This window comes from Sphaerodactylus townsendi, linkage group LG09 (assembly GCF_021028975.2).
Source record: "Sphaerodactylus townsendi isolate TG3544 linkage group LG09, MPM_Stown_v2.3, whole genome shotgun sequence".
NCBI classification, from domain to species: domain Eukaryota; kingdom Metazoa; phylum Chordata; class Lepidosauria; order Squamata; family Sphaerodactylidae; genus Sphaerodactylus; species Sphaerodactylus townsendi.
The window spans coordinates 54,956,698-54,970,579 of NC_059433.1; the positions used below are offsets into that span (position 1 = coordinate 54,956,698).

The window sequence follows — 13,882 nt, forward strand, 5'->3', positions numbered from 1 at the left end:
ATTAAACGTGTGAAATTTAGAGAACAATTCTAAACAGGTCTGCCCAGACTCCTACTAAGACTCCTACTAAGAATCAATGTGGCTTACATCAATGGGGTTACTCCCAGGAAAATGCTAATAGGATTGCACTGGGAATTCTGTGAAAACTTAGTTGATCTTCATATTTCCATGCAGGCACAAATGAAACCTTATACAGGCCTGCCACAGAGTCCAGTTCCAAAGATTTTCTAGGTCTCTCTAGAATATTTGGAATGTTCCTCTCTTCTCTGACTTGTATTAGAATTTCTTTCCCACTCAAACTGCCATATGATGGAGGTAGGAAGAATGGTCCTTGTTTCAGCCTCATCACTGTGGAGACAGGATGATTCTCTCTCTAGTTCAAAGTGCTTTCTTCAGAAACTCTTCAGTCTCATTTCTCTGCAATCTTTCTTCAGCTTTCTTCCCTCAAGGAGTATGTAGCTTTTATTTTTAAAAAGCAGTTATTCATTGTTCTTCATTTGTTACAGTCCTCAGTTTCCTGAGGTAACACCTTGCAGCTTTTCAATATTTGGGGGGGAAAGAAAAAATGCCTTGAAAATTTTTTCTCTGAATATGGCTCTGTTTAAGAACTGTTCAGAATGTGGGAAAATGGCACAGTCAGAAGATAATGATTCCTGCTTTCAGTGCCTCAGTTTCAGTGCCTCGGTTAGTTGCATAATGTTGGAGCTTGCTCCATATGCAAGCAGTTCACACCCAAAGCTCATCAAAGAAAGCCTCCAGGCTGAAGACATTTCTGTGGGGAAAGGCTTTGGGTGTGCCAAGTAAAGATCAAGCTCCTAACAAGGGCTCAGAAACAGAACAGAGGGCCTGCACTCCCGCTCTGGGTTCAATTCCCTTGGGGTCGACTTATGGCTCCATTCTTGATGCCAAGGCAGCCATCAGATGTCTGAGAGTGAGAACTTTTCATGCTGACCTCAGAACTGGACTTAACTTCTAAGTACTGTCTGTGTATGTGCATGACAACAGCGCTGCTGGCAAATCCAAGATCTGCAGGAAAAAAATAGTATTGGAAAATACCTAGTATCACTTCGTGGAAATGAATTTGCTTTCTCTTGCACACATTGTTCTTTGACTACTTTCCTGGGAGAATCATATAATTTATTAGGCACTGATAGGGCAAAATGGGGAGAAAAGTTCTGGAATAAGGAAAGTCCTGCCTTAGAGAAAAGTGCAGATTTCTAAGTATGTTCTCTCATCACATGCCATTAGTAATCCCTCCTGTTCCAAATAAAAGCATTGACAGCAATCTAGTTATAGCTAATCCAAACGTTCTTTCATGGTGTACATCATTATTAGCAGTTTGGATAGGTATAGCTTCCCCATTTGTCAGAGACTTTCACATTTGCAATCTGAATGTAAAATTGGCCTTTAAAACCTGTACATCAATGATACAACCTTTTTTTATAATTTAGACTTATTAAAGAAGTGATTGCATGAAATGTCACAATATTGGAACACTGACCTATTTATTATATTTCCTTCACCGTGACTAGCAGACACTTGTAAAAAGAGCAAGATTAACATTTTTGAAATTAATCACATGACCCACCCTTTCCTCATTATCTGTATGAGAATGTCAACTAGGGCTGCCAACCTCCTGGTGGGGCCTGGCAATCTCCTGGAATTAGGCTAATCTCGTGAGGTGGGCCCCATTTAGGCCCAGAAGTCATGCGTAATTCATGGCCAAACCGGGATGGTTCACTTCCTTATCCCAGGATATATTGGCCATGGGGAAAACGCCTATGTGTGGCTGCCCTTGAAAGGCATTGGGAAACTTCAGTTGGTACAGAATCTGCTAGTTAGAATATTTTTTAAAAAATATCTTTATTGATTAAAAAAAGAAAGTTTATACATGAACAAAAAAGATCACTAACTTCACTATTTAAGTTAGTGAAAGAAGAAAGGATTCTGTGTGGAAATAGGGAAGAGAGGGAGTGGGGGGGAGGGGATAGAGTTGGAAAGGAAATGGGAGGGGGGAGGGAGTGGTGTTAAGAAGTAGAAAGGTAAACACAAGTTACATCCAAACATAAATATCCATTAACATTAGTCCAGTCTCTACGTTATTTCTTGTTTACCAAGAGAATCTAGGTGAGGGGGGGTAAATAGACAGCTACATGACATTAAAGCTTGTGAGGACTTCTCCTTTAGTCAATATTTCTCTATTGCTTATTCTACAGTAGTATTTCTAACCGTTTCTTATTTCTTAAGTTTCCCTGATTGGGTAAGTTATTTCCTTTTATTTGATCCCTAGTTAGAATATTGACTGGCGTTTGTAGAAAGGTCCACATCATCCCAGTGTTGGATTATCTATACTGGCTCCCAATTTGCTTTAGGTATAATTCAAGTGGGTAGTGTTGACCTTGAATAGCTACTCTCCTACCTGATCACTGGGATCAACTTCCAAGCCCTGCTCCAGATGCCCCGCCATCTGATATCAGGCATGTGTCATCCCATAAGAGGCCTTTCTCAGTCAAGGCACCAAAATTCTGAATCATTCTCCCCAAGGAGATTTATTTATCAGAAAATAATGTGAATTGCCAACTCTTTAAGACAATCACAGACCATTGTTGTATCTAGGTCAATATTGTAATGCTTACACTGACTGGAAGCAGCTGTTCATGGTCTCAAGTAGAGGGCTTTCATATTACCTATTACCTGATCTTTTCATTTTTCAGATATACCAGAGATTGAACCTGGGACCTTCTGTTTGCAAAATGTGTTTCACCACTGAGCCACAGTCTTTCTGTAACTTAGGGGTGTCAGCAATTTGGACTATAATTCTGATAAATTTGTCCAGAGGTTCTGAAACTTTTGCCAGGATTTTCGGGAAGCACTCAAAGAGTGAGTGGGACAGTATTCATAAATTTTGCAAGGGACAGAGTATGGAAAGGATGCTGCTTTCCCCCTAGCAACTACCCTCTTTTGTTTGAGTAGGAATTATTTTTCCTTGATTTTATAGAAGCTTTATATTAGAAAGTTAATCACACATTTTATGCAAATTTAATTAGGCTTATTTTTGTTGAGCAGTTAATTAGCCAAAAAGGCTTCAGGGCATTAAGGCATCAGTCTGTAAGTACACTAGTACAGGTTTGTGCAGAGAAGACAAATGCATGGAAAACAATGTGCTAGATGACACCTAACTGGGTCAATTCCTTGTTACATAAATATTCACTGAGCTGTGTTCACTGATATTCTGTACCTTTACTTATTAATACACAGTTGGACCTCTAAAATACAATTTATTCTGCTAGTGACTGGATATATCTGTACTTGGTTTAAGACACTCACAATGTCCTAAAAGTGAATGAAAAGGGCAGTGGCGTGTCGGGGGGAAATGGAGCCCAGAGATAACTCCTTCTCCGGGTGCCTCCCTGTGCTCCTCCATGCTCGGGGGCATGGCCATGCCCCTGAGCCCCCGCTCCCAACCTCCATGCAGGCCAGGGCGGGGCTCAGGGTGGTGGGTGGCCCAGGTGGGCACCGTGGCCACCCCTCCTGCCCCTCCACCTTCCTGCAGGCCAGCTCCTGATCTGGGGTGCACACCCTTTGGTCATGTGGGGAGGTGCCCAGCATCCCCACATAACCAAAAGGCATGCACCCAGGGATGTGGGTGACCCCACATCCCTATAGGCTGTACACCTCTGGAAAAGGGTAAGGTGTTATTTAGCTTCAAGCAATCACTACTTACTACACTGATGTATGTATCTGAATAGGTATACAACCAAATTTAAAGATGACAATGAAGAAATTGAAATTGTTCAAGACTTTCTGTTCTGTGGCTTCATCATCAATCAAAAGGGAGATTGCAACCAAGAAACTCGATTCATGCTGGGATGGGCAACTGTGACAGACTGCAAGAAAATATAATTTTTAAAATGCAGTTTTGTCTAAAATAACTTATTGTTTACAATAAGAGTAAGTCAGAAAGGCCTAGTAATAGGAAAACCACCTGATTGGCTGTGTCCTCCTGTACTCTGATTGATCAAGTAATTTTAACCTGCTGAATTTTTACAATTAGAATAGGAATTGATAATTTTTATCGCTGCCTTAAATGGTTACTTATTTTATATTGTATTTTATATGTTGTAAACCGCCCAGAGCCCTTCGGGGATGGGGCGGTATAAAAATCCAATAAATAAATAAATAAATAAATAAATAAATAAATAAATAAATAAATAAGTAAGTAAGTAAGTAAGTAAGTAAGTAAGTAAGTAAGTAAGTAAGTAACTGTATGATGCAGTGTGGGGAGGAGGTTAACTCCCCATCAGAATAGCTGATAGGCTTTTTGGCCTTGAGTATTCCTGCTATTAAATGCAGTCTGCCTTAACTGTGTGTAAAAAACTAAACATGTCTGAGGGAAATAGTCAGTCAAATGTGGGGACTACTACTGTTATCAGCCTGAGTGCTAGGTGAGAGCAAATATATACATAGGCGAAGTATACTGGTGGAAGGGTTTATTGGAGGGCTAAGCTATAGGGCCATATTAAACCAGGATAACAATATCTTCTACAGAGAGAAGGAGTCCTGTATTCTAGTGGGACAGGCAGGGACATAGGTAAGGGGGGGATCCCGGTTAAAAAAAACATTACATGTCTGAAGCTCCGCCCCCCGTCTGTGGGGTTTTTTTGTATTTTTAGTGTTTTTTCAGTTTTTGGCCTGAAGGGAACGCAGCTTTTAAGCTAGCAGCACTGACATTTCAGGGTTTTTTGGGAATCTCTCATGATGATACCACCAGGTTTGGTGAGGTTTGGTTCAGGGGGTCCAAAGTTATGGACTCCCAAAGGGGGTGCCCCCATCCCCCATTGTTTTCAATGGGAGCTAATAGAAGATGGGGGTTACACATTTGAGCATCCATAACTTTGGATCCCCTGAACCAAACTTTACCAATCCTGGGTGGTATCATCAGGAAAGTCTCCTAAAGATACCATGAAAGTTTGGTGCTGCTAACTTAACAATTGCACCCCCAAATTTCCCCAGATTCTCCTTTTAAATCCACCCCCTTCGACATGGATTTAAAGGGAGAATCTGAGGTTCCCAGTTTAAACATTGAAAGTGATGCTGTTTCAGGGTGGGGGATAATCCACAGGGTGGGGAGGGTAGGTGAGTCTGCCATCCCTGGCCTCGGAGAGCTGTTTTTATAAGCAATAAGGCCGGGGGCGTGGCTTGGGGAGGTGTGGTCATGCCCCCAGGTGTGGGTAGGGGTGTGGCCCCACCCCCGAACCCACCCCATAAAAATCTTTAGCTATGTCACTGGGGACAGGGGTTTGGGGGTTTGCTTTGGTTTACCTCAGTAGAAAGTTGATGTTTTATTCTGGGGGCTTTTCCTAGCTGTGAGAGCTGTGAGGGTGCTGTGTATAAGTACCAAACCAGTGTTAGGACCTTGTATGTAAAGAAGCCATTAGCCAGTGCCATCTGTAAATTTAAAGGAACAATACAATCTATGAAACATTTAAGAAACTATAACATCTAAGCTGAACTGAAACTGAACAATCTTATTAAGTGCTTCATCAAAATCCATCTCCAAGTTATTATTCCTCCCTTTCCCATCTCTATTTGTTAATAAATCTTTAATAAAGAAATACTGTTGATAAATACTTACAATATATACCAGCAGATCTTTAAATGCAAATGGGCTCTTCCCAAGTTAAGAATGCATATCTGTGTGTAAAAGCTTATTTGTAAAACTACAGCTACTAAACTGCTGGTAAGTAACCCTACTCTAAATACAGTGAGAAATGGTCTCAAGATACATCATATTTTGCTAATGTATATATTTATTCTATTTATTCAGTTGTGGAATATTCCATTCAAATATACACTGGAGACAAAAAGAAAGCCAGTGCCAGTGGAGATGCTTATCTTTGTATTCAAGGAGAGAAGGGTGACTCTGGGAAACGATGGCTTAATAACTCAAGAAGAGGCCCGATCACGTTTGCTAGAGGGCAGGTAAAAAAAAGAAAGAAAGAAAAACAACATTGCAAGCATCTAGCACAAGAACTGAGCTTCATGTTTGGAATAAGGACAGAGGTGCCATCATTTTAATTTTGTCTTATTTTTCAGTGCATCAGCTGCTGAATAAGACCATCTCTCTCCAGCATAGGCAAGAAATCTCCTTTCTCCAAAAGCATAGCTCTGTTACTCTGCCAGTTAGACGGTGGATTTGTCATTTGAATCGTATATTGTCAGGGAATTGAATTGTAAACTGCTTTGAGAGCTGAGGCAATCTAGTTGAAAATCAGGTTGAGGAAAGGTTGGGATTCAGCAGTAGAATATCTTTGCATGCAGATGATCCAAGGCATCTCTGGTTTAAAAAAAGGAGCAGGTGGTAGGTGATGAGAAAGTCTCCACCTGAGACCCTGAAGACTTCCTGCTAGTCAGAATAGACAATATTGGTCTCAATAGGCCAAGTATCTGACTCAGAAGAAGACAGCTTCATGTGATAAGCAAGGTATACATCTAAACAAACAAATAAATACAGAAATGTTGTACTTTGAACATTTCTGTCATGGTAATTTGTTATCTAGCCCTAGTTAAGTTCTGAGAAATTTCACTTAGTTCAGTGGGAAGCCTTTGTAAAATGCTTCCATTTTAAATCAGTGTGTTTCTGAGCATAACTTAGGGTGAAGTGTCCTTTGTGTGCCATTATACTGCCCAGTGAATTGATAGTGAAGTCAATAAAGTCTTTATGAGAGCCAGTGTATATTTCTTAAACCAGTCTAGGCTGTAACCTGTGGAAAACAGCTTTAAAGATGCTGCTCAGTCTGAGGCTCAGATCTGTCTCATGTTTTGTCAACTGCCTTGGATATCTGGTTGATTTTTTAGTCATTCCAGTTCTACCACTTTGCAGTTAGCATCTTGATGTGTGTTCACTATGTGCTTGGTGAATATATTTGGAACACAATTGGTCAGAAACAAAAAATTGCTCTTTGCAAATAGCAAAATATTTTTTTCAAGTGATTCTGTAAGCCTTTGAAAGCATAAAAAGAATTAAAAAGGAAGTAGCCCTAAGGATATATATTCCAAGGACTTATACATAAAAAGGAACAGCACAGAAGATTAAGTACTGCTATCATACCAAATCCAATGAAGTGGTTATATATATAGTATTACAGAAAAGATGTGTGTGTGAAACAAGTGTCAAATGTAGAAAGGAAGAAAACATTTGCTCTCTTGGGTCAGAACAATCTAGCCAAGCATCCAAGACATGACTGGAGCCAATTTGAGATGCTTCAGAAGAAAGACAAGGTCACTCCGTGTAATAACTATCATTCATCTGATTTTATTTATTTCTCTCTGGAAGTTCTATTACAAATGAGCAGCTTACTGGAATTTTAAGCCACTTCTAGAAATACTGTACTTCTAAATAATGTGATACTTTAATATATACAATAAAAGTCACCGGCACTGAAAGCATCAGCTATATTGCACTTTGTATTTTCATCTTGCAAGAAGTAATAAATTTTACTTACACTTCTAGGTTTGTCTGTGCACAAAATTATTAGAATTTTGAAGTGTTTAAATGCCAGTGATAATGCTCAGATGTTCATGGCAGATACGTCTTACCTTATTCCAACCAACAATATTACCTTGTCTCAAATTATAGGTGGATGTTTTCAAAATTAAAGCAGTACATCTTGGGAAGCTGAACCAAGTCTTTTTTGGGTTTAAAAGTTTGAAAAAAGGTAAAGTTAAAATGTCTGCATTGAGCATATTCTAGAAAGTACTAGAATTCCCTTGTGCTAGTTTGTGCTAGCAGCAAAAAGGCTGCTATCCAATGATGTTAGTCAGACAGGCCAGAGAGGAACCTCTATGCTTTGGGGTTTTCTTTACAGCGGTTTCCACAGAATAGTGACTTTCATGTTCTGTTGTTGGAGAAACTGCAGCAGATGCATCAAGGAAGCTTTGCCGACATGTGCTTTTTCTAGCTGTTCTGAAATAGTTTCTTTAGACTATGAAGAATTGTTTTGGTATGAGGATTATTTATAAAGCCTACTTTATCCAATGTAAGAAGCAGGCTGAGCAGATGTATCTAGGTGAAAGCTCTGAGATAGATAGAGAAGCAAAATTTGTAGGCTATAGCAGAGTACTCTTTATAACAAGAGATGATGGATTGCAGGAAACCCCTTAATAGTAGAGGAAGACCCAGGGTGCTGGTGGTCTTGGCATTCTTGGAAGCAATGGGGAAGAGGGGAATGAAAAACAGAAGCCTTGCTCCCCATGTCCTTCTTGTAAATATCATTAATGTTTTTAATTTTTGTTAAGGACAGCAGATTTCTTTTTCCACCTCATATCATACAGTGTTTTCATGGTGAATTTTTAAACAATCTTACTTATTTAAATTTATTACTATAATATATTTATTACTGTATTATAATATTTTATTATTTCTAAAACAAATAGGCACATTCCTGTTTCTTTTTTCTTTTCAGATGATTGGTTTCTAGAAAAGATAGTAATAAAAGATGGAAGCTACCCTTTTACCACATATACCTTTGTTCACAATGATTGGATCAATAAACATTCCAAGAAAGATTTTGCAGAACTTGCCATTCCACTGCAAGGCAAGTACCTCTTTTATTTTTAAAAAAATTCTAATTCAAAGAAGTAAACAAATAAAAATAAGTGAAAAAATTCAAATCTGTTGGCTCATCCTCTACCATATATACCGCTAACAAACATAAATTAATTGCTCTACCCAACAGTAATTGCCTACCTTTGCCATATTTTCTCATCTTCTAATTACACAGAAACAGATCATGGGACAAATCCCAATATCTGTTGCTTCATATGCAAACATCTTCCAAGTATCAGCAAATTTAGCAGAGGACTATCCTTTCTGAGTCCATAAATATCTGTATAAAGATATCCTGTTCATGTTTACCATATTCTATTCAATCATAATCCCAAAGGTGACATTATCTGACCTTTCCATTTCTGTGTCATCTCCATCCTTGCTGCTATAACCAACTGGGATAAAAGGCTCTTCTGAGATAAGATCATACTCCTAGACAGTCATTCAATAGATATATTTTGGGAGAGTGTTAAATGAACATTGTAGCATAACTTCAATCTCTTGAGGCACACTGTTCCAGTATTCTGCAACTTGGCAAGTCCACCATAAATGAGAAAAGGAACCTTTCCCCCCACCCCTCTATGCTTCTTTTCTTTTTATAGTATTTACACAAGTACATGTTATAGGACTGTCATCAATTTATATAGAAGAAAATTCATCAGAAACTGTTGGGCATGGGTAGAATTATATATGTGGTTCTATGGTTATTTTTCTTGCTTTTTAAAACTCTAGTATGGGGGAAAGCTGCCTGGAGGTGGTGGGGTTTTGGTGTGAAAATTGTGCATGGGTAAGAATTGAATACCTCCTGTCTCCCTGTGAAAGTCTTCTCTTTTAAGTCACAGCCTCAGAGCTGTATTCTGTTTTTAAAAAGCCAGGAAAATCCTGGCTTCATTGTCAGAGTACTTTTCATCAAGCACAGATGGTACTTGTGTGCCAGAATCCAACAACAATATTCTTAAAACCAGAATCTTAAGAAATAATTCCGGCTACTGATAGTGTATTTTAAGATATTTTTCTACCATTGCATTAGACATGGCAGCACCAAAATGTTGAGTTTTCATTTGTTGTATTACTGAATAATAACCTTTGGTACTTACATTAACCTGTGCATTATTCTGGACTAATTTTTATTTTTAATACAGAAGTAACTGCAGCATCTGGTCTAGTGAAAGACTTTGATGTTAGAAGCCGTGGTCAGTGGAGAATGTGGATGGACTGTACTAACATTCCACAAAAAATGCCTGATATAAAGGTGCTCATATATGGAACTAATGGGATATCCCTTCCGCAAAGAGTTCACAATTTTAAAAATGAGCCATTTTTGGTAGGTTTGTTATTAATAATTTTAAAGATGTTGCCACTGGAATGCAAAGTATTAGCTCCTGACATTTCATTAAGACAATACATAAATTAGGTACAATGTGCAATTTTAGACAAGTCTAAACTGACATCTAAAACCTCTTCTAAGCCACCTTTCTATGTCCCTTCTGAATCCTGAGTGGATTTTTTTTGCTAGTCTCTAATGATATAAATGTTTAATAGTAAAGTTGGAGGCACAAATGCTAGGAGTAATAACTTTTAAAAATTTTAGTACATTTCTCTTGCTTTTCTCCAGTGAGCATGGGTACATGTTTCTTCCTTCCTCCACTTCATCTTTACCCTGTGAGGTAGGTTAGATTGAAAATGGCTGGCCCAGTGTCACCCAGTGACTTCCATGGCAGCACTGGCGTAATGCCCATTGGGCAAGGTGGGCAGCTGCCCAGGGCATCACCTTGTGGGGGGCATCAAAATGCTGGGTTCGTTTTTGGGTATTTTTAGTGGTTTTCCATTTTTGGCCTGCAAGGGGCGCAGTTTTTAGGCTAGCGGCACCAAAATTTCAGCGTATCATCAGGAGACTGTCCTTATGCTACCCCCCAAGTTTGGTGACGTTTGGTTCAGGGAGTCCAAAGTTATGGACTCCCAAAGGGGGTGCCCCTATCCCCCATTGTTTCCAATGGGAGCTAATAGGAGATGGGGGCTACAGTTTTGAGGGTCCATAACTTTGGCCCCCATGAACCAAAATGCACCAAACTTGGGGGGTATCATTAGGGCAGTCTCCTGATGAGACCCTGAAAGTTGTTGAAGACTGTGCCTTTCTCGAGAAATGTGCCCCTCACAGCCTGGGCAACCCCCATTATTGACAGCTTGATGCAGAAAACTCAATGCAGAACAAAGATTCTTGGGCAAATTTCTAGGATGAATGTTCCTGCAGGGGTGCATTTTTGGATGTATTGGCAGACCAAAATTTCAGGTAGGTATCATCTGGAGATGATGGCACCCCCCAAGTTTGGTGCAGTTTGGTTCAGGGGGTCCAAAGATTATGGACCCTCAAAGCGGTAGCCCCATCTCTTTAGCAAAGAATGGGGGGATGGGGCTCTTTGAGGGTCCATAACTTTGGACCCTTTAAACTGCGCAAACTGCACTCAAACTTTGGGGAGTACCATAAGCGACAGATTTCCAGATGATACCCTAAAGGATTTATGGTGCTGATACATCCAAAAATGCGCCCCCCTGCAGGAACTATCCCAGAAATTTGCCCAAGAGGATCTTTGTTCTGCATTGAGTTTTTTGGATAATGCTTGTCCATGGGGGCTTGCAGGCTGCGGGGGGCATTTCTGAAGGAACAGTCTCAAAACTTTCAGGGTCTCATCAGGAGACTGCCCTGATGATACCCAAGGTTTGGTGCAGTTTGGTTCAGGGGGGCCAAAGTTATGGACCCTCAAAACTGTAGCCCCCCCCATCTAATAGCTCCCATTAGGAAAGCAATGGGGATGGAAGATCTCTTTGGAGAGTCCATAACTTTGGACTCCTTGAACCAAACCTCACCAAACTTGGGGAGTAACATAAGGACAGTCTCCTGATGATATGCTGAAATTGTGGTGCTGATATGTCTAAAAATGCACCCCCTGCAGGCACCAATGTCCTGGTGCCAAAATAAATTGGTTGTGGTGGAGTTGCCGCCCATGGGTGGGGGGGGGCATCCAACTCAGGTTTTGCCCAGGGCTACAGTTTGCCCAGGGCTGCCTCGTTACACCCCTGCATGGCAGCATGGGGAGTTGAACCTGGATCTTCCAGATCTTAGTCCAACACACTAACCACTTTACAAAGGAGTGGCATTGAGTGTTCTGTGGGGGCATGACCAGTGGCGTTCCTACCTAGGGACATGGGGTACCCTTTGTCCCCGGGCGCCCCCCATTTGGTCACGTGGGGGGGCGCCAACATTTCAAGGTCGTTTGTATGTTTTTTACATTTTAAAGTGTTTTTTCATTGTGTTCCGCCTTGCGGGGGCGCATTTTTAGGCCTAGTGGCACCATTGTTTCAGGAGTACCACCCGATTTGAGATTGTCCTGATGATAATATTCAGCTTTGCTGCTGTTTGGTTCAGGGGAAACAAAGGATTATGGACCCCCCAAAGGGTGCCCCATTCCCATTGTTAATGGAGCTAACCTGAGATGTGGGTTACTCATTTTGAGGGACAATAACTCAAGTCCTTCCTGAACATAACTTCACCAGTCCTGCGTGGCATCATAAGTTATTCGTTAACAGACGATACCCTGAAATTTTGCGTGTCACTTAAAATGCGCCGCACCTTTACAGGCACCACAAAATTCCTGTTCAAAGACTTATTTAGTTTTCACAGTGACTTTGCTACATTGTAGCCAATGAGGGAATTTCTTGAGTGTGTAGGTTGCATTTTTGAAGACAGAGGCACTTGGAGACTTCAGGAATTGGTGTACTCCAGGAGGGCATCCTGATAATTGCATCCAGGTTTGGAGACTTTTGCTTATGGCGGGGTCTGCAATTTTTATGGGCCCCCCAAAGGCTTATTTTTTGCTTCCTTGCTCCTGCAATACGAAAAGCCTCAGGGCTGAAGTTCTCCCAGAACTCTCTCAACTCCCCCACCTGCCCAGAAGCAAAGCTGCACCAAGTTTGGATGCTATTACTCAAGGTCTCTTGGAGCCACCTTGAAAGTCTGGTGCCTCTATCTTCAAAATAGTGCAGCCAGTGCTTACACACTCAGAAATTCCCCAGAATTTGCCAGGTTTAGTAGTGTTTTGTGGAATTTTCAATTATAGATTAATGGGCTTGTTATGCCGAGATACGGTTTCTTGTAGAAATATCATAAATTCGTGGTAGGATGTTGCTCTGAGTAAGCTATAGGCTGTTAGGTGAGTCTCCTGAAAGGAACCAGCCAAATTTGCTAAAATGTGTGGAAGAGGAAAAATGCTGTGGGCACCGAAGTTGAAGGTGAACCTGATGCCCACAGCATTCGCCATCACAGGCAAACTTAGCAAAGTTGGCTGGTTCCTTTTCAGGAGATTCATACCAGCAGCCCTACAGGAAATAAGTGCCCCCCGCCCCAGAGAAAACCACTCACCACAGTGCCTCCTGTTGAAACCTCTACCACAGAGCCAGCTGGGCATAACAGAAAGCCCTATTGAAGCTCCATGGAAAAATAATTTTTCCCACCACAGAACATGCACATCATGCAGGCTTCTTGATATGGCAGAGATTCTGGGAATGTCTGAGTGTGTAAGCAGTGACTACACATTTTAACATTGTGAAAGTGCCAGATCAAGGTGGCTCCAAGAGGCCTTGAATAATAGCATTCAAGCTTGGTGTGCTTTGCTTTTGGGGGGGGTGGGTGGGGCCTGAGAAGTCTTGAGAGAACTCACCCAGCAGGCTTCATGTGCAGGAGCTGAACAGCAAAATAAGCCTTTTGGGGCCTATAAAATTGGACAGAAGCAAAGGTCTCTGCTGGATGCAATTAGCAGGATGTGCTCCCTCCTGGAGCCACCTTGAAAGTTCGGTGCCTCATCTTCAAAAAAATGCAGCCTGCCTCAGAAATTCTCATTACTACAGGAGCAAAGTCACTGCAAAACAAAAGAAGAATTCTAAGCAAATTTTGGGGGTGCCTGAAGGATGTATTTTACAGCTAGTGACACTAGGTAAATTTCAGGGTATCAACTGTGAACTAATATTATGATGCGAAGCAAGTTTGATGAAGTTATATTCAGGGGGACCAGTTGTTGTCCTCAAACAGGTAGCTCCCATCTCAGGTTAGCTCCCCATTGAAAACAATGGGGATGGGGCACCCCTTTGGGGGTCCATAATTTGCTTCCCTGAACCAAACATCACCAAATTTGGGTGGTATCATCAGGACAGTCTCTGGATGGTACCCTGAAATCATGGTGCAGCTAGCTTTAAATGCGCTCTCTGCAGGCTGAAAAAACA

General features: G+C 41.0%; 1 protein-coding gene across 1 annotated transcript in view; it reads left to right on the forward strand.

The window, feature by feature from the left end:
• The window catches only part of RP1 (RP1 axonemal microtubule associated), a 217,928-nt gene that overhangs the window by 144,356 nt on the left and 59,690 nt on the right, over positions 1-13,882 (forward strand). The window contains exons 38-41 of the mRNA XM_048508545.1: positions 5,828-5,982; positions 7,640-7,718; positions 8,466-8,597; positions 9,751-9,932. Coding sequence (XP_048364502.1) covers positions 5,828-5,982; positions 7,640-7,718; positions 8,466-8,597; positions 9,751-9,932 — 548 coding nt within the window. The remainder of the gene's footprint in view (positions 1-5,827; positions 5,983-7,639; positions 7,719-8,465; positions 8,598-9,750; positions 9,933-13,882) is intronic.